At 35.9% G+C, this 22,804-nt stretch overlaps 1 protein-coding gene and 1 pseudogene across 1 annotated transcript; both read right to left on the bottom strand.

The window, feature by feature from the left end:
• Window positions 1–6,156: 6,156 nt before the first annotated feature.
• Window positions 6,157–8,042, bottom strand: LOC126625621 (uncharacterized; annotated as a pseudogene).
• Window positions 8,043–19,838: 11,796 nt separating this feature from the next.
• On the bottom strand, window positions 19,839–21,694 carry LOC126625363 (transcription factor MYB106-like). The gene is made up of 3 exons (XM_050294463.1): window positions 21,419–21,694; window positions 21,084–21,213; window positions 19,839–20,666 (listed from the first exon to the last, which is right to left on the bottom strand). Exons 1-3 carry the CDS (start codon window positions 21,552–21,554, stop codon window positions 19,961–19,963), a joined length of 972 nt encoding a protein of 323 aa, XP_050150420.1. The 5' UTR covers window positions 21,555–21,694; the 3' UTR covers window positions 19,839–19,960.
• Window positions 21,695–22,804: the final 1,110 nt, after the last annotated feature.

The raw sequence follows: 22,804 nt of genomic DNA, 5'->3' as shown, positions 1-22,804 counted from the left end.
TAAGTAAATTCTTGGCATAAGTTTCATGCAAATCATAGTAACGAGTGCCTCGTCAATGCTTATGTTTTTCATAGAAGTTAATGATTCTTGCTTGTATCTCTATTATGCAATTCATGTAGGGAACTTGTAGGGAATGTTTTGGGTTGTTGTATGCAATCATCCAACCCAATAACTTGTGGAAAAACTGAGGGTTAATTAGTGCAATTCACGGTTAATTTGGGGCGTTGAGATTTACAATTTATTGAAAGAACAACTGAAAATCAATTTAGGTTGCATATGTGTCATGTGTGGAGAAGAACCCTCTAGCTAGTCTGTCACCTATTCTTTCACCTTAATTTCATGCTTTTGTCAATTCTGTAATTTATTTAAGTTTAATTTACTTTTCATCAAAACCAAACACCCCCCATTATTAAATTATATTATTTAGTTAGTTTTCATTGTTGTTAGTCTTTTAATTCAATTTCCGTCCATTTTAGTTCCCAGTGTCTAATTTGATTGTTTTCATTATTTTGAGTCATTCTAAGTGTGTTTCGAGTTATTAAGAGTTTTTCGCCTAGTTTTGTGTCCTTGAGTCTTGTTTAATATTTTTAAATTAATTTAGAATAGATTAGCAATCCCTCCTAATCCCCGGCCTAGAACGATACCCTACTTACATCTATACTACAATTGTCAAAAAGAGGGTTTAATTGTGTGTTAACTTATTTTTCACATCAGTAGGGAGCACATGGGTTTGAGTATATTGTTTGGGTGAATAGAATCGAGCCCATTGATTAAACCTGCCTTTCCCTTTGTTTTTATTCCCATTAAACTGCTTGTATCCCCCAGAGAAGAATTGAGACTGCCCAGATGCAAGATTAGTTGACTGATGCTTTCCAGAATGAGGTACAGTATTGGCAACTATGGCAGTAATAAAGGGTGCAGTTGTAGAGTTGTCAACAATAACCTCTTCAACAAGCAACTGAGATCGAAACTCTTTAAGAGAGATCACATTCTCACGACCCCGAATAACACATCAAAATGTGTTGTATTCAGAAGGTAACCCATTAAGAGCAAGAATAACTATGTCCTCATCAGCAAAATAAACCCCAGCAGCAGATAAGTAATCTCTAGCCTCTTTAATTCTGTGAAGATACTGAGACACCGAATCAGACCCTTTCTTTATTGTCTGAAGATTGGACTTCATTTGGAAAATACTAGTCTTGGACACTATAGAGAACTGTTCTTTAAGACGAATCCAAAGATCATGAGAACTTTTACTACCAATGGCACATGACAATGCAGTAGGTGACAAAGTGGCAGTAATCAATTGCATTATAGCCCGATCATGCATTTTCCAAACCACAAATTCATCTGTTTCAACAGAAGTACAAGAGCTAGATTGTATACCAGATTCAGCAGAAGAAACTGAAAATTGAGGAGGACAAGGGTGCGAGCCATCAACAAACCCCATAATCCCATTGCTTTCCAACAAAAGTTGTATCTGAAAATGCCAATTGAGGTAATTGGAATCATCCAATTTGACATTAACCGAAGTCGAGATTGTGGAGATTAAGGCGGTGATTGGAGATTGCACAATTTGAAGCTACGTTGCAGTCACCATTGAAATTCGTCTGAAAAACTCAGTGAGGAATTATAGCAAATAGTTGATATGCAAGATTGAAGAAAGTAGAGAAGAGGATCGAAGAAAGATCACGACCACCCAAGAAACCCAAAGTACAAGAAGACGAAGAGAATCAGAGATATCAAAACACAAGATGAGAAGGACAAAGACACCTTCAGACTGAGCGGAAGCAGAGGATCGAAGATTATGCGCAGGCAACAATGGCGATTGATACCATGTTAACCAAGATCAATCTTATACAGTAAAGAAGAAGAAGAAGAATGTATCAGACTTAGAGAGAGAGAGAGAGAGAGAGACAGAGAGAGAGAGAGAGAACTTAGAGAGAAGATGAATTTTCTTGATATATTTTCTTAACTGTACAATTACACAATGTTCAGATATTTATCTTCTTACAACTACAAAGCTAACTTCCTTAACTAACATCTCTTCTAATCTAATTACAAGTGGCACCATCTTATACATCAATTTCTCTATTCTATCAGGGTTACTCCTCGTATTTCCTATTGATTTGATGGTGGAACATCAACTTTCGTCATGGTATTAAAGCAGGTTGTCCACATATTTGGCTTAAAAAGTTGTCATATGTGAAGAGGCATGTAATATGAATCTCATAACAAAAAAAAAAAAAAAGACTTAATGGTCGGGGGCATCCAGGAGAGGGCAGAAAATTTGATACTTAATTTGAAAGCTTATTTTTCGTGGATTGCAATAATTGCATTACGTTTGCATGCAAAGGGGAAAACAAATTTAACGATGCTACGTACATTAAAATAACTTTAGGTGCATGAACCGTATGGATTACGGACCACCATTTATACGGACGATTCACTTTATTTTCTGTACACTATATTCACATTCAGTACACACTGCCAGATGATTGTGTAAGTTTTCAAGTCGAAATTATGAATCCGGATCCTCTTTGTGAGGATTACAGAAATCTGTGAATCATATATGTTTATCGTACTTCGTGCAGTCATAAATTATTTTAAATATTTTTATTTAAAATTAAACACAAACAGTATCTGATAAAAACTGACTGTACGATGTACGATGAATTAACACAATTTATAAATTTTCAAGATCCTTACCAAAAAGATCAGGAGAGGATCTTATTGGGAAATTTATGAGCTACCCTTGTCCTTTCTCATTACTATTATGTTCCTAAAACTTCAAATAAAATCATGTTTATCTTTTTCTTCTTTTTTTTATTTTTCAATGAATTTTTTAATTTTTATCTAAATTTGTACTGACATTCCAAGATATTCATGGACCGATAACTGGATGGACCTTGCTAGTTATATGATTGTGTAAGTTTTCAAGTCGAAATTATGAATCCGTATCCTCTTTGTGAGGATTCCAGATATCTGTGAATCATATATGTTCATCGTATTTCGTGCGGTCATAAATGATTTTAAATATTTTTATTTAAAATTAAATACAAATAGTACCTGACAAAACTGACCGCACGATGTACGATGAATTAACACAATTTATAAATTTTCAAGATCCTCACCAAAAAGATTAGGAGAGGATCTTATTGGGAAATTTATGATAAAAAAGCTACCCTTGTCCTTTTTCATTACTATTATGTTCCTAAAATTTCAAATAAAATCATGTTTATCTTTTTTTATTTTATTTTTTCAATGAATTTTTTAATTTTTATTTAAATTTGTACTGACATTCCAAGATCTTCATGGACCAATAACTGGATGGACCTTGCTAGTTATATGATTGTGTAAGTTTTCAAGTCGAAATTATGAATCTGGATCCTCTTTGTGGGGATTTCAGAGATCTGTGAATCATATATGTTCATTGTACTTCGTGAGGTCATAAATTATTTTAAATATTTTTATTTAAAATGAAATACAAACAATACCTGATAAAATTTGACGGTACGATGTACGATAAATAAACACAATTTATAAATTTTCAAGATCCTCACTAAAAATATCAGGAGGATCTTATTGGGAAATTTATGATAAAAAAGCTACCCTTGTCCTTTCTCATTACTATTATGTTCCTAAAATTTCAAATAAAATCATGTCTATCTTTTTTCTTTTTTTTTTCAATGAATTTTTTAATTTTTATTTAAATTTGTACTGACATTCCAAAGATATTCATGGACCAATAACTGGATGGACCTTGCTAGTTGGGTTTTTCTTAAGTTGTAGTGAAATGGGCGAAAACATCCAACTTTGTTGTTGGATTTTTTTTTTTTTTTTGACTCAAACAGTATTTTACATTAACTTTATAAATTATGGGATGAAAATTCAAATTTTGTGCACTGGAGAAGCATGTTACTTTATTTAATTTGGCTAAACCTAAGTCTAAATAACAGTATCAACTTAAAACTCGAGTTCGTATCTCATTTATCTCCCATAAACATAGATAGAATCCCACTTACCCAATAAAGAGAAGTGCGAAGCTAGTTTGGGGGATAATCGTTTCTATTGACCTATATATGCTACTAAATAAAAGGTTAGTTGACATATGTTTGAAATAAGAATTTATTCATTGGCCTAAACCAAATTTTCTGAAGTTATATTATGAAAAAATGTTGAAAAGAAACTCAACCCTTTGTTCTTGAGGGGATTAGTGATTACTGTTTAGGCTTAAGTATGTAATATGTATGTGACTACCTGCCCGTGCATTCCCAGTTGAATTCATTAACGAAATATTTTGGGGTCATTTGTTGCATTCGATCGTGACATGCACGTACTAGACATTCCTTTAATGGTTTACTTATCTTAATCCTCTAAAAGAAAATGAAACAGAAAATGAAATGGGTTAGTTCCTTTAAATGGACTACAGCTATAGTTAATGGCAATCACGAAAATTCGTCACGAATTTTGACTCAATACGTACATATATTTAATATAATACATTATGATATTTTATATTAAATATATATAAGTATTATATAATCAGACCCACATTTACCTCATAATTAATTTTTTAGCAATATTAGTATTTGTTGATGCACAAAACCGAAGGTCTTGGAACAACGTAAATCCGACCGTGAATCTGCAAGAAAGTAAATAACACAAGATGTATCGTGGTTCACCCCAAGGTTTGGACTACGTCCACACTGATTATGTATTTTTGAGGGAGAGAGAACCTCTGTAATATAAGAGGGGATGTGAGAGGATGAGGGAGCTTAAAGCCTAAGAATTGGTCTCTTCTAATTGTGAGGGTGAGGAGCCCTTTTATAGAATAAGGGCTCCTCACTTATTACATATTTGCCCATTCCTTTATTACATAATTACATTTAAGTCCCATGAGTATTTGTACGAGATCTAAATACGGAGGCCCTAAATATGGTATAAACAGTAGTCCCCCAAGTCTTCAGTCAAGAGAGTCTTTTGGCTGGAGACTTGAAATTCAGTCCATGTGTGGGCCGAAGTAATTAGATGTTGTCTTGAATTGATGCTCGATATGAGGCGGTGCTTAATCTGAAATGATGCTCAACTAGAAGTAGCACATGCTGCGAGGCTGCTCGGCTCGTGGCTTATGTTGCCTTGGTTGGCTTGGCTTGTAGCGTTGAAGGTGAGGATGTCATTTTTATAGAATAAGGACTTGCTCCTCAATACATGAATGATGGGCTAGAGTTGATGCTCTTTAATGATGGTAAGGGAGTCCCTTTTATAAAATAAGGGCTCGCTCCTCAATATATAAGTGATGGGCTAGAGTCCCCCAAGTATTTTTCATGAGTGCTCTCTAATGAAAGTGAGGGAGTCCCTTTTATAAAATAAGGGTTCGCTCCTCAATACATAAATAATGAGCTAAGTCCTCTAAGTATTTTTCATGAGGTCCAGTTGAGGCCCAATATATGGTACATAATGTAGTCCCCCAAGTCTTCGATCAATAAAGTCTGTTGGTTGGAGACTTCAAATTGAATCCATGTATGGGCCGAAGTGGCGGTTGTTCGGAGGCGGTATTTGTATACCCTATACTAAAGCTTTGTAGGTGAAGCTTTGCAATTGAAGCTTTTGAAGCTAGAGCTCTGTAAATGAAGCTTTTGAAGTTAGAGCTTTTGTAAATGAAGCTTTTGAAGCTAGAGCTCTGTAAATGAAGCTTTTGAAGCTAGATCTTTGTAAATGAAGCTTTTGAAGCTGATTGACATGAGTGATGCTTATGAATGTTTATGTTGATTGACATGAATGATGTTCATAGATGTTGTCATGAGTGATGCTCATGAATGTTTATGTATGATTGAATGAGTGATGCTCATGAATGTTTATATATGATTGACATGAGTAATGCTCATGTATGATTTGGGAGTACTGGACGTACTTTTGATCACCTGGTTGGTGGTAATAGCGGCAGGTTGCCGAATAGTTTTAGAGTACTGGGCGTACTTTTGATCACCTGGTTGGTGGTAATAGCGGCAAGTTGCCGAATAATTGTGGAGTACTGGGCATACTTTTGATCCCCTGGTTGGTGGTAATAGCGGCAGGTTGTCGAATAATTGTGGAGTGCTGGGCGTACTTTTGATCGACTGGTTTGAGCTATTTTGGGCTTATAGGCCTTCGCCCTTTACACAACATTCCAGCCCATTTATTTTGGGCTTTGGCGTTTTTTTTTATTATTACCCTCTGATGGGGTTTATACAGATGTCTCCGAAAGATAAGAAAAATAAATTACATCATACAAAAACAAGAAAAGTAAACCACATCATTCTGGTGGGGTGTTTATTCCTTGCTTTTGCTTTCTCTTTCCCCTTTTGCTTTGCTTTTGCTTTCTCAGAAAATGGGGGGCATCTTCTTTGTTGCTTTTCATTTTTTGAATACTGAGGACGACAAGCTCCACGTTACTGTTAGAAAATTAAACGCTTTGCAGTACTAGTGCTGCTGTGGGACTCTTATCTTCCTGTTCCCGTGGCTTTTTTAGAAAAGCCATTTCTCCATTATTATCAGGCTAAGGCTGTGATGATGAAAGTTTCACAAAGCATCTTCTGGTACACTTTTTCAACTGAATATATTTTTGAATACTAAGGATGGCAAGATAAGGAGAAAGAAAACCCAATACCGTCCATACCGTCCACCCTTTTTCAAAAGTTGGTGTAGATGTCATTGTTGTTGTTGTCGCTAAGATCCGACGGTGACGGTGTAGTCGACGTCAGCCATGGTCTTGGTACGCGGGAGGAAGGCAACGGTGTGCTGGAGGTCTTGGGTGAGGATGGTGAAGAGCAGGTCCGGAAGGAAGGCTCTTGAGCATCTCGCTATGGGAGGTTGACGAGAGAGGGACATGAGAGAGATGACTTGTTTTTGGGAAATGGACCCAAGTTTGAATAGGACCCATGGGCCTTCTTTGGTTCTCCTGTGGTACTTGTAGACATTCTCAAACTTCTCCTTGCATTTCTTGGCGCTTCGATGATAGCCAAGCGCTGCAAGCTTATTGGAAACCTCTTCCCATGAAGAACCTTTAATATTTGTGTCACGAAAGGCGATGTCCATGTCAGCCCATATTTGCAAGAGAGCTAAAGTCTCTTGGCGCGGCCACCGGTTGCCACCGAAGCTCCTCTCACCACCTCTTGAAAGTTTCCTCATGACCATCTCTGAACGTTTCTTTACCTGAATTATTATTCGAGCCATCGTCGCCACCGCTTTTAGGAGCTGCCACAACCATTTTTAGGAGCTGGTGGAGCTTTCTAACACACTAGTAGAGTCCCTCAGCATAAGACCATCTAGTCTATTTCGCCTTTTTCTTCTCTTATTCCCCTCTGGCTCTAGTACGTTTAGGAGGTTCTAAGAGCTTCAAAGCAACAGAATCAATAAGTGGGCCACAAGCAGGATCTTCCTCCCCCCAGGGTTATGGATCACAAGCTCAACTTCATCAGAATCTGCATGATGAAACCCCATGCATATGAATCTCATCTATTGTTGATGTACATCGTCTGGATTGGCATTATTCCCCAGTCTTTTTCTTCAACGTTGGGATTGACGGACACGTTCAGCTTCTCCTCCTGCCCGCACGTCCGACCAATGGTGAATGTTATGGAGTAGAAGCCGCCTTTTGTGAACTTCAACTTCTACTTGATCAAGGCCTCATTCCCGAGCCTCAATGTGAAGCTGCCCTCAGGGACGACCAGCAGCATGTCACCTTGTTTTTGACCTCATTTTATGTACTCGACGAAGCCTAATATTTCCCAGTTGAGAATTGCTTTAGGGTTCGTCACTACCGTGCCTTTGAGTTCTAAATGCTTTGGACCGTACTCGAAGTTACCGTTGGGTAATAAGCCACCTGTGACAAATGATAAGGTGACATGGAAATTAGCTGCACATAGTAGAACCAGCAGCACTGTGAGTTTGTTATTCACTGTGACTCTCAGAGTGGTTATGCGTGAGAGAGAAGGGTTGGAAGGGTTTGAGTTTTTGGCAATAGCAGCAGCTGAAATGGAGGAAATGTAGCGTTTGGATTTTCAGGTAATCATTTAGGCTATTTAGTTGAAATTGAGGATGAATAATTGGATCAGAAAGGAGTGGGAGGAAGAGTGTATGAGTTTTGCAGTGACTGTGTAAGTGTTTGGTTCTTGGGTTTCTGCAGATTCACGGTGGAGGTGAAAAATTTAAAGAGAACCAACACAACTTTTCGTATCGATTCCCACAGACGGCGCCAGATGTTGATGCATAAAACCGAAGGTCTTGGAACAACGTAAATCCGACTGTGAATCTGCAAGAAAGTAAATAACACAAGATGTATCGTGGTTCGCCCCAAGGTTTGGGCTACGTCCACATTGATTATGTATTTCTGAGTGAGAGAGAACCTCTGTAATGTGAGAGGGGATGTGAGAGGATGAGGGAGCTTAAGGCCTAAGGATTGGCCTCTTCTAATTGTGAGGGTGAGGAGTCCTTTTATAGAATAAGGGCTCCTTATTTATTACATACTTGTCCTTCCTTTATTACATAATTACATTTAAGTCCCCTGAGTATTTGTACGAGATCTAGATACGGATGCCTTAAATATGGTATAAACAGTATTCAAAAGGGTTTCCTTTCACTATTTGATTAAGTGATCCCATCTAAGCTTATTTAAATGATCACGAAAATAAGAATCATGAAAAATAAATATATTTTATTATTTTTTTAAAAATGGACCAGCTGGTGGCTTCGTCACGGTAATCTATCTTTTTGGGGGCCAGAAAGACTCAAAGAGGCATTTCACCATAGTCTGGTTCACCAACGTCGTGAATTTAACTCAAGATGTGCTGCGTGGAATACAGGCATTAGGGGACATCGATCGGTTTAGACCCTTTCCATCTCTTGGGTTCAAACCTAAATTTTTAAACCTAGAAAATTTAGAGTTTAACCTAAAAATAATTTTTTTTGCTCCAGTGATTCTGAGTTAAAATTTTAACTTGAAACTATTAAAGAATAAATTTTGGTTAAATTTTTATTTTCGGTAACTTTTTTTTTTCAAAATAAAATTTATGTAGATTATCATAATTTGTTTTTATAACATTTTAACCTTAAAATATTTACGTAGATTATGATAATTTACTAAACTGACCCCTTGAAGTATGTATTTATAGAGTTTTTGGGTGAATTTTGATTTAAATATTTTTTTAAATTGTTTTAGCCGATGGATTTAATTTTGGACCATTAGATTTTTTATTTTACTATTAAATTTGTTCATATTTGATCTCAATCATTAAATTTAATATATTTAAAATTTTAAAATTGTCCAAATTTTAGGTTTTAACTCAAAACTCAAAATTATTTGGGCCTATGTAATTTTTTTATCAAATTGGGCCTGTATTGTTAAACAGTTCACGATTATTAATGCTTAGGCTTATTATGTCTTGTCAAGTTCTGTTTCATGCATGGCCTAGCATATTTACTTTTCATAACATGATCATAAGGGAAGGATTGAGGCCCTCTAAATCTCAACTCCGGAGTCCAAGGACCAGACAATCCGCAACGTTTAAAAGAGAGATATTTGGGTGTTGAAAAGAAAGATTGTATGTGAGATAGGCCAATGAAATGCGCTAATGAGGACTGCAGAATTTAATTAAATTGAACGATCCGAATTACTCAGTCCGCAAACACTAGAGTGTGAGACCTGAAGAAGATTTCAATCCATAATGGAACACTTGGCTTCTTAATTACGTGTAAGGACTAAGAAATCTACTACTTGTAAAAAAATAGTTTGACACGAAAATATAAATTTTATTGGTTTTGTAATTTTAATGCATTATTTTTGCTTATGTATCAAATTGTGGAGTCCTATTGTATATCAGTATATGCTTTATAGTCTTTTAAGTGGCTCAGTCCTATTGTATATCAGTGTATGCTATATAGTCTTTTAAGTGGGCCAATATCACCCGCTAAATTACTTAAAATCTATTAATTCCAACCAATTATTATAATATGGATATGGAGTTATGGACTGTGAATTATTAGATTGTGATAGGCCGTGTTCTAGAAATAATGAAGACATTGAAGTGATTATATAAGCTTAGGGTCCACATAACGTGTACGATGCAGAGTTCCAGAAGTGAAAAGACTACCAACAATTTTGGGGTCCAAAAGCCCAAAATGAACACAAAACTAGCATCAATCTTCAAAAGTAATGGAGGATATTTCAGTGTACCGGAAACAAGGTATTAAATATCGATAATATCGGAAATATCGGGATAATATCGATATCAATAAAAATAATATGGAAACCACGGAAATTGTAAGAAAAACTTGGAAATTTTTATTGAAACTTTGCAGGATGTTTATTTAGTCAATTATCTATTAGTTTATCACAAAAAATTGGAAGGAAATGCATTGCATGATGGATTTAACATTATCAAGTTGATTATATAGCGAGCTGGCAAACATTGTGAGTGTAGAAAATATGTAGTAATTAATGAAAGAAGTTTAAACATACCATAATCATTTATATATAATGAATTAGTACAATATTTTACACTTTATACATTGCATGGTAAGATACATGAGTGACTTAGTACCACATAGAGTTCCTATGAGGTTCAAATTTTTCACTATCTTCATCATCTCTATGTGTAGGGTGAGTGTATTGTGAAGAGTAGTTATCAAATGATAAATCCCCAAAATAGTTTTGCATGTAATTGTTAACATGCCACCCATATGGATCCGAGATTGGTTGACCTTGTCCATAAGCAAAATCATTTGAAGATTGAATCTCGAATTGTTTCCATGAGTCACTCGATTCCATCCCAGCAGGAATAGGATATGAAGGGTAGGGAAATGGTTGGTTATGAGTATAACCATAGTTACTACTTCCTAATCCAACAGAGTCCGAAGTTATAGATAACGAGTCATCTTCTTGACATGACAAAATCCCCTTGCCTCTTTCTCTACGAGTATAGTCCTTCCCTATGGCACCAATTCCTGGTCCTGCCCGCCTACTGCCATGGTCCTCATCCTGTGTTGCATGCGTGAAGTTTGCCTCACCAGTGAAGGGGCTCATAAATCCAGGAGGTGGTTCAACATAGTTTCCATATCCACCACCACTACCTCCAGCTCCACTATATCCTTCATCATTCCCACCTCCGGTGGTAGGTGAGTCTTCTCCTGATCTTGTACTAGAGTTATCATTCGTATCATCACGATGTTGTAGTTGTGTAGGATTGGAAGAAGGTGGAATTCCAGTGTTTCTTAGTCTTGGGCGCAAAAGTTCTTCCAAAGAGTCAGCGCTGCTAGATCCCACCTCATCCGCTAATACTCTTTCTACATTTATCCCTTCATTACGTGCTTCTTCAGCAACTCTGGAAGCTGGGTTGCCTTCTTCATCATCTAAATGAAGAGGTCTAATCCATTGATAAAGTTGGCTACCCTCTGTATCATCATCTTCAGCAACAATATCAAACACATCTAGTGGGTCACCACGGTCGACATGATCTATTACTGCTTCTTTATCTCGAATTTGAAGCTTCATGTTGTAGTAGCAATAAACTAATTTTTCCAACCTACTATAAGTCAACCTATTTCTTTGCTTTGTGTGTATGAGTGCAAATGTGCTCCAATTTCTTTCACAAGCAGATGAGGAAGCTGTTTGTGATAATGTTTTGATTGCTAACTTTCTCACAGTTGGTGCATCGATCCCATACATGATCCACCATTCAGCTACAATGAAAAACAATGTTGATAAGCCTAATAACTCCAACAAATTCTATTATAAACTTATCGTGAAATATGTTTACACTCACTAAGAGACATTTTTGTTCGAGCAGCAACTGATATTGGTTCTCCAAAAGTTCTTCTTGCATTTTTAAACCATGTTAGCTGAATTCAATAAATCGTGTTAGTTTAATCCACAAAGTAATTATTATAATTTAAGTAATTGTGTACCTCATTTCCAAATTGGCCAACTGCTGGTGATGCAGGGTCTAATTTAGAGTATACATTATGTATAACACGTATAAGGGTATCATCATCTCCAACACCGGGTCTGTATTGGTATCGAGGATTCAAATAATATGTTGTTCAAAGAAACACATACTCTAATAAGAGAATTAATACTTATGCAACTAAAGAAATGAATTGCAAATTATGATATAATTTATACCTGCTGCATGCAAATCGTGGTATAATGTTTTATACCATTGGTCTTCAATTATCTTTATGACCCACCTTGCACCATGTTTTCTTTCCAATTCATCCTTCACTACACGCATCAACTCAAATATTGCTTCCATAGTAGGATACACTTCTGTGTCAACGATTCGTAAAACCTTGTAAAGAGGTTTAAACACTTGGCACACATGTTCTGATTGAGTCCAAAAAGCATGATCAAACACTATACTTTTCACCATACGACCTGCATTTGAGCGGCTGAAATTGTGGTTGGCCCAATCGTCACTAGTGAATAGTTGCTTCAACCCTGCTTTCTTCTTAAGTAGGCTGTCTAATGCAATATAGTAGGTGGCGAATCGAGTGGTAGCTGGACGAATAATTTCTCCTTTGCAAAATTCACGCATCTTTGCCAACAACCAACCGTGATTGTAAATATAATTTGTAATCGTTGTAGCTCTTTTTACCACAGTAGCAACATTCTCTCTCTTCCCCATTGCCTCAAACATGAGATCAATACAATGTGCTGCACATGATGTCCAAAACACATTATGATGCTTCATTAACTTTTTTCTAGCTTTGACAAATGCAGAACCGTTGTCGGTCACGACTTGGACAACATTATGCTCTCCCACCTCCATGATTACATCCCTCAATAATTTGTAAATATACTTGTAGTTCTTTATATGGTCTGAAGCATCAACAGACTTAAAAAAAATTGTCTTTCCCTTGGAGTATATCATGAAGTTTATGATAGACAATCTGGTCGGGCCGGTCCATCCGTCACACATGATTGTGCAACCATTAGTTTCCCACTTTGACCTTAACTTGTTAACATACTCGCCAATGTCTCCATATCCAAATATTTGTTTCTTATCTCATAGGGAGTGGGAGGTTGTACTCCAACACCGGCCTGTTGACATCCCACTACCATATTTTTGAAATAAGGTGATGATGTTTTCTCAGCAGGGACATTTTCATAGATAAAGAACTTGCTAATTAGACGCTCCATTCCCTCTTTCACATTACCTCCAATGAAATAACTCCAAACACTCTTTTGACGTGCTTTGGATGACTTATATAAACTTGGGGCTATTGGTTGTGATTCTCTAAGACTGCCTCCCCATCTCATTTGTGCACCACCACTTGTCCCGGAACCTTGTGCTCTATTAGGAATTTTATGAAGGTGTTCTCTTTCCCATGCTGACTGTTTGGAGGCACGTAATGCTTGTTTCAAATTGCGTCGTTCTTCAGGTCCCATGTCATCATCACATTCATCCTCATCGTCATCATCATCACCGTCAACCGCTTGGCCATAGACTTCTCCCCGTAGCCCAGCTCGAATATTTTCCATTCCATGTGTTATCTTTTCCTTCTGCTGTTTTTTATTTTTTAATAATGTGCTGATAAATACCTTCACTTATGGGGGGACATTATCGCATCGTTGGACATTTTTTGCTGGATCTAATCCACTAAGATGGTACTTAAGTCGTGTCACTCCGCCACTCTTCATTACCCGACCACAATATTTACAAATTGTGCCATGTTTGTTTCCGTCTATTGGGTCTCCATGTTCCCAAGCTGGATCACGTTTAGTAACTCCACTGGACATCTTAAATGTACTTATATTTATTTTTCATGAAAATTAGACAATTATTTTTTCGCCAAAAAATATAGTAGTGATGACGGTTATATAAGAGAACCTAAATAATAAAGTTATTCTATAGAAGAATTAAATACGAAGTAAAGAAATGATTGTAAAAATTTAAGTAATTATAAAAATAATATGGAATAATAAAACCTAATATTAATGAATAATAATCCAATTTGATAAAAAATTAATCCTAATATAAAACATAGTGATGAATGATAATCCAATTTGATAATAATCCAATTTAATGAATAATAATCCAATTTGATAATAAAAAAAACCTAATATTAATGAATAATAATCCAATTTGATAATAAAACCTAATATTAATAAAATAATAAATAACATTAAACATATTAAAATTATCCTAGGGAATAATTATTCAACATTACTTAATTACTTAAAAAAATTAACATGTAATTGTTAACATTACTTAATTACTTACAAAAACTAACATGCAAGTATTAATTACTTAAAAAAATTAACATACGAGTCCACACAATTTTTGTTGTTGTTCTATAAATTACAATAATATAAATATAAGTTTGTAAACTTACTTTAAATATGGAACCCTTTGTGTTCAAGCTCTGGAATGGATCTGGAATGCCTTTGAAAGGGGTAAGGGAAGAAGAAGAAACGAAAATGCTCTGAATGGCTCTGATACTCCACCTCTTGAAAGAATATCACGGTGGCACACGGTTTTGAATGAAACCACCATCCATGGTCTGAAATTGTACAAGTTATAATTGTAAAAGTTGTCTGAAATTGTCAAAATAATTGTAAAAGTTGTCAGGAATCCTGAGTGAGTCCTGTGTCCTGACAGGAGGAACCCCACACACACACACAACACACGCAACCACACACGCACACAACGCACGCACACAAACATCACACACGCAGACACATTGAGTGAGTCCTCTGTCTCTCTGTCTCGATCCTTCTCTATTCTCTCCATTCTCCACTCCCCCCCACACACACACAGATCTCTCGATCTCTTTTCTCCCTTCTCCCACACACACACCACGGCCTTCTGCTCCCCCCTCTCCTTTCTCTCTGCACCAAGACCCACATACACCTCTCATTTCTCTCTGCACTGAGACCCACACGCACACTATCGCACCTGCTCCGGCGAGTTCCTTCAATTTCTCCGGTTAGGTAAGCTTCGGGTTTTTCTTTTTCTATTATAGATCGAAGCTTAGATGTGAAATTGAAGTTCTATCTCGTGTTTTTGCAAGGTTTTTTGGATGAAATTGGCTCGGGAATAGGCACACCCATCTCCGGCGAGGCCGTGGGTGTCGACGAACTTTCTGAACACCTCCGACCGTTTCATGGCAAACGGACGTTATAAAAACGTTCCTCTCGTCTTCTATTTTATTTTCATACCTAGATCGGAGTCTAGGGGGCTATTTTACAGTCGGTCGGAGCTGTAGAAGCTCCGGCGTTCGTCTCCGACTTGCACAGTTCCGAAATTTCACGATAATATCGATAATATCGTGATATTTTGACGAAAACCCCTTGGATACCTATTAAAATATTGGACCGGTGAAAAACCGATAATATCGGCGATATATCACCGATATTATCAACATTTTGTTCCTTGACCGGAAACACTACTTATTGTTATAATAACAGTAGTTGGATACTTGAAAAAAAATTTCAACCATTTATATTATGACACATAGTGTACCAATTCATATTCTCGGCTATTAAAAAATTTCCCAAAGTATTGAGCAACCCAAATCTAATTCGCATCAACATCAATAAAGCGACACAAGCCCTTCAAATGTTTGCTTCTTGCCTACTACAACTGTCCTTTTTGGTATTTCCCCTTTGTTTTATTCAATCGTATAACTGGCTTTTACAATTTTTAGATGCTTCTTTCCTATTATAATCTTTAAGATACAGTGCTTTTTGTCTAATATTTTGGTTAACCAAGTGCAGTATAATAGCGTTTTTTTTACATAACCGAAAGAGTCTTCTCCCTTTAGGGCTCGTTTACTAATCCGTAATCAAATTGAGAGGAATTGAATTGAGGAGGAATTGGATTGAGGAGGAATTGAAATGAGGTGGAATCAGAATTAGATTCTTGTTGAAATTATTTACTAAAACTGTCTGGAATCGGAGTAGGAATGATGTTGAATCCATATAAGTTGTTTATTAATTAACTTCAATCGGACTGAAAACTAGGTTGATTACTATATTGCCCTTACATAAATAAATTATTTTCATACTCTTTCTTTATTATTCCAAATTATTTTTTCATTTCTTTTCTCTCCATCTTCTTCCAGAACCTCCTTTCTCTGTGAATCTCTTCTTTCTCATCCCCAATTATTTTTTTTCTTTTCCTTTCTCCATTTCTTTCCCATCATCCTTGCTCCCTGATACTCTTCTTACCATCCCCCAATTATTTTAGCTTCCTCATCTTTTTTCTTTTCTTTTCTCCATCTTCTTCCTTGTCGATTCAATCCCAGATACGCACAGAGCGAGTTACAAACCCAGTTGTCACCAACAACAACCTATTCTTCACCAACTACATCTTCGAAACCCATCCTGACAAAATCATCCTAAAACCAGTCAACTTGAGCCCCATCATCGCCGGTGGACGGGATTGAGCTGGAGTTGGCACTCTGCTGAAAGGCATAAGGACAAGGGTAGTTTGGGTAGAAAAGTCAGATTCCTGATGGAGGCTTCTCCCCGGAATCCAAATACCACCTCTATGGAGGGGATCCAATTCTGGGAGATTCAGGAGTTCAATTCCTGATTTTGTGTGAGCCCCACCTTGTTTCCGATTACGGAAATGTTTGGTAAACAGTTAAAAGCCTCGAAAAAAGTGCAAATCCATTTCTTCGTATTCCATTCCAGTTACGTAAACACGGCCTTAGTGTTATTCCTCTTTCTAATGTAGAAAGTTCAAGTTTCAAAATTTTCTTCATTGTTTTTCTTTTTTGGTGTAAAGAATGAGGAAAACAACCCAACAACTAACTCGAAACATCAGATAAAACAAAAGAAGTCCGAGACACCCCAAATTTTAATTTATGAGAGGCAGGGCCGTTTCTGACATTTTAGTGGCTCTATGCGGATAAAATGAAACGACCCTGTTTATTTAAAAAATAATATTTTTTGGACAACGTATTTATACATAATTCAACAATTAATATTCAAACTTAATCAAAATCAGTCTCACTCTTACTAATTGAATAATCTCCAATTGCCATGAAATTATGATTTAGGGTTCATCCATGAAAGAATGGAGCACAACTACAAGAGAGATGTGGAAGTACGCTTTGTGGAGAAAGTAATAAACAAGTTAGTTTTGTATTGCTAAAGAAAAGCGGAAGAAAGTAATACACAAGTTTTTTTTTTTTATGCTAGAGAAAAGTGAAAAAATTAATATAGTAACTTTAAGCTCCACTTAATCAATTGTAATATAGATAAATCATATGGTCATGATTTTTCTTTTCAATAAAAAATATTAGAAAATTATTACTCGTATGTAATATATAGGAGGACCAAAAATATTGGGGCCCCTAAAAAATTCGGAGCCTGTGCCGTTACACTTTTTGCACACCCCAACACTTCCTCTGATGAGAGGCGATCCAATCTAAGTAGGAGGATCAATTATGAAACACACGAAGGACAATATCCATATGATTACTCTAGTTTGCCAACTGATTCGTCATATAATACTTCTCCCTGTAAATGTGCTTCAAATCACACATTCCCAATTGTCTCGTCATCAATCAGCAACTATACATAAGAGTGTCTACAAAGGTAATTCCTCTCATTATCCGTTGATAAAAAAGAAAACCTACGTACCTACATATATGTCATATATATTCACAAGAAGATTAACTAATTAATTGTACACACACAAATGGCAATAGGCCGATTTGATGGTGTTGAACTACATGAAGAAAACGTACCTTATCGACCGATATGGATGCTTTAATTTTGAAGCTTGTAAAGGCCAAGGCAAAACTTTAACAAATAAAGCAGTTTACTATTTTAGTGCAGGCACACGTACTTGGTGTTGAATAAATAATGAACGACGTACTCTGCAAAACTTTAACAAATAAAGCAGTTTACCATTTTAGTGCAGGCAAAACGGGGCACACGTACTTGATGTTGAATAAATAATGAGCGACGTACTCAGCTCAAATGGTTGTCGGTCCAGATCTGCATATGCATGTCATAAGTCATAGACTCATAGCTAGCTAGCATGGCCCATATTTATGTATCTGGGGTGAAAAACAATATTAAGACATGAACATATCACTGTTGCATGTGATTTGATATAGGGAATTTTAACGAAAAGCTCATGGTATTATTCACTTTAATGAAAAATCATATTTTTACACTAAAAAGTCAATTCTGGTATTATTCACTTTACCCTTTATTTTGTCCTTATCGTTAAAACTCAAAGTTTTAAGCTATTTTCATTAGTTTTCCTTTTGATATATGACTCGTTTTGAACTGCTTCTAAAATGGCCGAGAACATTTTTTGTAAAATATTTTTTGAACCAATTAGTAAAAGTGCAAGTGAATTCTGAAAAAACACTTGAAGTCATTCCTTCAGAGAAGCACATCACTAGTGCATCTTGCACTAAACACTTGAAATACTTTTGAAACCTCAAAAACATTTTCTCTGGAAACGCTTTCAGACATCTTAAAAATACTTCCAAATAGGTCATATATATTGTCATGTAACTCAGGACCAACAAAAAGATACATGATTTTAGGTCAGCTATATACATTACATAGCCGACTATGTTTGTTTAAAGTTTCTAAATATATATAGGCCATATTCATACATACATCATGATATCATCAAATTTTGGTACATCACCAACTTACTGTGCAGGGGTACGATTGGGTTGGCTTCTACTATATTAAGGGCTGGTTTGGTATTGCTGTGCTTTGAAAAAAAGCTGCTGTGAGAATAAGCGGCTGTGCTGTGAGAATAAGCGGCTGTGAAATAAATCAGCAGAGTGTTTGGTAAACTTTTTTGTAAAAGCGCTTTTGGAAAAAAAAGCAGTCTGATAGTGGATCTTTTCATTAAAGGAGCACTGTAGTTCTATGTGCTTTGAAAAAAAGCCAGTTTTCAAAAGCTACAAATTGCAGCTTCAGCTTTTTCCTTTGATTTCAGCTTATTCTCACAGCAGCTTCCAAAATAAGCCATTTTTTTTAAGTTTACCAAACACCAAAAACACTCCTAGCTTTTTTTCATAGGAGCTTTTTTTAAAATAACCTCAACCCCAAACTGGGGCTAAATGTGTAGCGTGTATTGTAGAAATTTTACGGTCGTTTGATGTGCTATCTCAAGATTACAATTAACCTAGCAAAGGAATCTGAACCACTTAAAAGAGTGTGTGTGTATATATATATATTATATTATACGTTGATGTACAATAGATCTCTAGATTTTAAATGAAGATAAGAAAATAAATATGGAATTCATAAAATTTCTAGAAAATTAAGGGTATGTTTGAAAATGCTTTTAATAAAGCTAAAAGAGTTTTGAACTAACCAAAAACATAGTATATATAGCAGTGTTTGCCCATAAATAGTCCAAAGTTCTTATTTTCAGAGAAACATCTTTAAGAAACACTTGCAGCAACGTAAGATTATTTTACCTTTACATTTATTGTGTACTGTTTTTCCTTTTATCATTGTAGGACTCTTTCACCATCGCATCCTTACAAAACTAACCTTAATAATATAAATAAATGTTTATTTGTTAAGATTAGGGGGAGGTCCAAACAAAGTATTTTGTTATATATTACTTTTCATGTTCTTTTTGCATTCCTTTTTTTTTTGTTTCTTTGCGGTATGAGGCTGAGGCTGACCATAATAATATTAGCAAAACTAAAGTAGAAGAGACACATCAACTATAAAACTGGCGATCCATATTATACATCATTAATAGATGGTCTACAATTCTCCAATAAGTAATATTATTTCGTAAACCCTAATTAAACCATCCCCAACTTTAGGAGTTAGTTCTACAATTTCTTGCAGATGATACTGGTGGAGAATTATTCATAAGAAATAACCATAACATGATATACACGTTTATTAACCCCTCCGTCAAGTTAAAATCTGACTACTGATCGTTCACGTCGTCATGATGTCGATCACTGCTTCTTACATTAATTGTTCCAAACTAGTCCAAGCATCCCCAAATTCAAACCCAGTATCGTGGTGGAGTGCCGGCAATAATTCACTGCATTCATCACCACAGTATTCACCGAAAAGTTCATTAATATTCATCGATCCAGTGGCTACTGATGACATGAGCGCTGCATCGTCATATCCCATCAGGCTTGATAATTGTTGATCAGATGTTGGAGCCTCAAAATTAGAGCCATAATCTTGGGCGTTCATATTAATACCATGATCATTAACATGATGATGATCACCAAATGAAACATTACCCTGGCCGTTCATATTGGTTAGGGCAGCCGATCTGGATGATGACCTTGACATGGATATTAGGCTTTCCCATGCGGATGCTCGTAGTATGTCAAGGCACTGTGGAACTAGTGGTGGAGCAAACTGATGATGTTCATCGGAAAGCGACGGCGCTGGCGCAGATTCAAGCATACGCAGTTTGGATTCTTTGACAAATCTTGCTTCGGCTTGAAGCCTGGCACTTTCCCATTGAGCAATGTGGCTGAGATTTGACCAGTTTTTGGGGTCGCCATTTGCAGAGCCAAGAATGGCAGCCTTGGGCTTGTGGGTTACAGGGTCAAACCCTATCTTTGCCAACCTTTTCTTCAGATGCGTGTTCCAATAGTTCTTGACCTCGTTGTCTGTTCTCCTTGGCAAATGGGCAGCTATGGCCGACCACCTACATGCAGTACATGGATATTTATATATATTAGCTCGCATGGAAATATACAGTATAAGAGTGAAGGAAAACTAAACCATAAGCATTTTCACTATAATTATTTTAATTTTCTGAAAGGTAATGTTTCTGTGTTGTGAGTTTTATTGATAGAGTAATGACGACAAAATTTATAGATAAAATTTTATAAATTAAATGACATAAAAGTTGATGAATGAATTATCGTTTAAACGTTGATAAATGTACTCATTTCCTAATAGGACACATAATTTAGTTCGTAAATTTTGTCCACAAAAGAAAAATTACAAAACCAAAAACAAAAACAAAAGGAAAACCAACAAATTAAGTTCTCTTTTGAATCAAAGTTATATGCTGTATATGAATGTTTAAGAGAATATCAACTTAAATAATATATTTTACCTGTTGCCAAGAAGTGCATGGAGTTGAATGATGGTTTGGTCTTCATGCAAGCTGAAATTTCCCCTCTTAATATCAGGTCTGAGGTAGTTTCTCCACCTTAGCCTACAGCTCTTCCCGCATCTTTTGAGACCTGTACGCATATAAACAGAAGGCCAAGTTAAGTAGGGATAGCTATGATCAACAAATTAATTACTACATGAAAGAAGAGGAAGATATGTAGGTTTTCTTATAAGGAAACAATATTCATTAGATATTAGATAACCATACATCAAAGACGTCTACAGGCCGTACAACCCAAAATAATCACAACCCTAAACTCAACCCATTATACGTACCAGCTTTCTGGGGCAAGGAACGCCAGCTTCCATGGCCGTGTAGTTGAATGTACGCTAAAAGCTTTCTGTCCTCCTCAGGAGTCCATGGACCTCTCTTTATCCCTGACGCCGCTGCATAGCAACTAGATTTTCCCATCTGTCTAGCTTGAAGGATTTAGTATTTATATCTTGGTGGAAATGGTGATGGTAAGACTAGAGTGGTAGCTAATTTGCCAGCAATTAGAGACTTTCCCTTTCTGTAAGATATTGTGTTGGGATTTTTGGTACGACCTAGAACGGCCACATTGCATTACTATTTATATCGGGCACAAATGGGTTTTATTTATTTAATTTTTTTTTTTTACCCAAACATGGAAATTATGATCTATTTATTCAAACTACCCTTTCTCTCTGTAAGAATTAATATAGTTTGGATTGCTATATTTACTAGGCCAGAGGCCAGGGTTAGAACCGTTGTAATTATTGATGAGTATTATACACATGCGGTTCAAGAAGTAAAGATTTGTGTCCCACTTCTAGCTGACAACATCATATCGGACCGAGCTAGCTACCCTTAAAGTTTATTTTCCAATAATTAATTTGTGGATAATTTATACTTTATTACCCTTAAGTTTATGAAAATTAACACTTTACTACATTTACTTCTTTTATATCACTTTTATACCTAAAGTTACTTTTTGCTCTAAAAATCATATTTCTGTTATTTTTTCCGTTAAATTCTCTGTTAAATAATGGCTTGGCACACCCTTGCCCACCAAAACTTTAAAATCATAACAAAAAAAGTTTGGTTATTAAAAAAAATCATAAATCTAAGTAGTAATTAAAATTGTGACTTCATGTGAAAAATGATTCAAGTTTATGATATCATTAAAATTTTAAATGAGGTCACAATTTCTGTTTAAAATACATCACTTAGGGTTAGCGAATGTAGATGTGAATTTGGTATTTTTAGGGTGCAGGAAATTGTGACCTCATTTAAAATTTTAATGGAGCTTTCAACTAAAGAGTATCACGCACCAAACATTACGAAGTATTACTCTGCATCTAACATGATATTACCAATTAGGTCGAGTCAAACCAACAGCATTTCTTGTTCCTCAAACAAAAATAATATTGCATGGATTAATTAGGTTTACAGTATTGTTAGAACGACGTAATAATTGGGAAAAGAAACCCTAAACCCTATAGCCAAGTTATAAAACAATGGATCATCATTTATGATGATCCAAAGTTTGATGTCAGCCTTTTAGCTATAGTGAATTGAATGTGCAATCTGTTTTTTCAAATAAGAAACTAAAAAAGTTAAAGAAGTGATGCAGGGGGAAATCATTATTTCTTTTTCTGTAACAAATTATGTTATTTATGTTATTGTATTTTTATTTCTTA

The sequence above is a fragment of the Malus sylvestris genome, chromosome 6, assembly GCF_916048215.2.
Source record: "Malus sylvestris chromosome 6, drMalSylv7.2, whole genome shotgun sequence".
Taxonomy (NCBI): Eukaryota; Viridiplantae; Streptophyta; class Magnoliopsida; order Rosales; family Rosaceae; genus Malus; species Malus sylvestris.
This window is presented reverse-complemented; position numbering and strand designations above follow the sequence as displayed.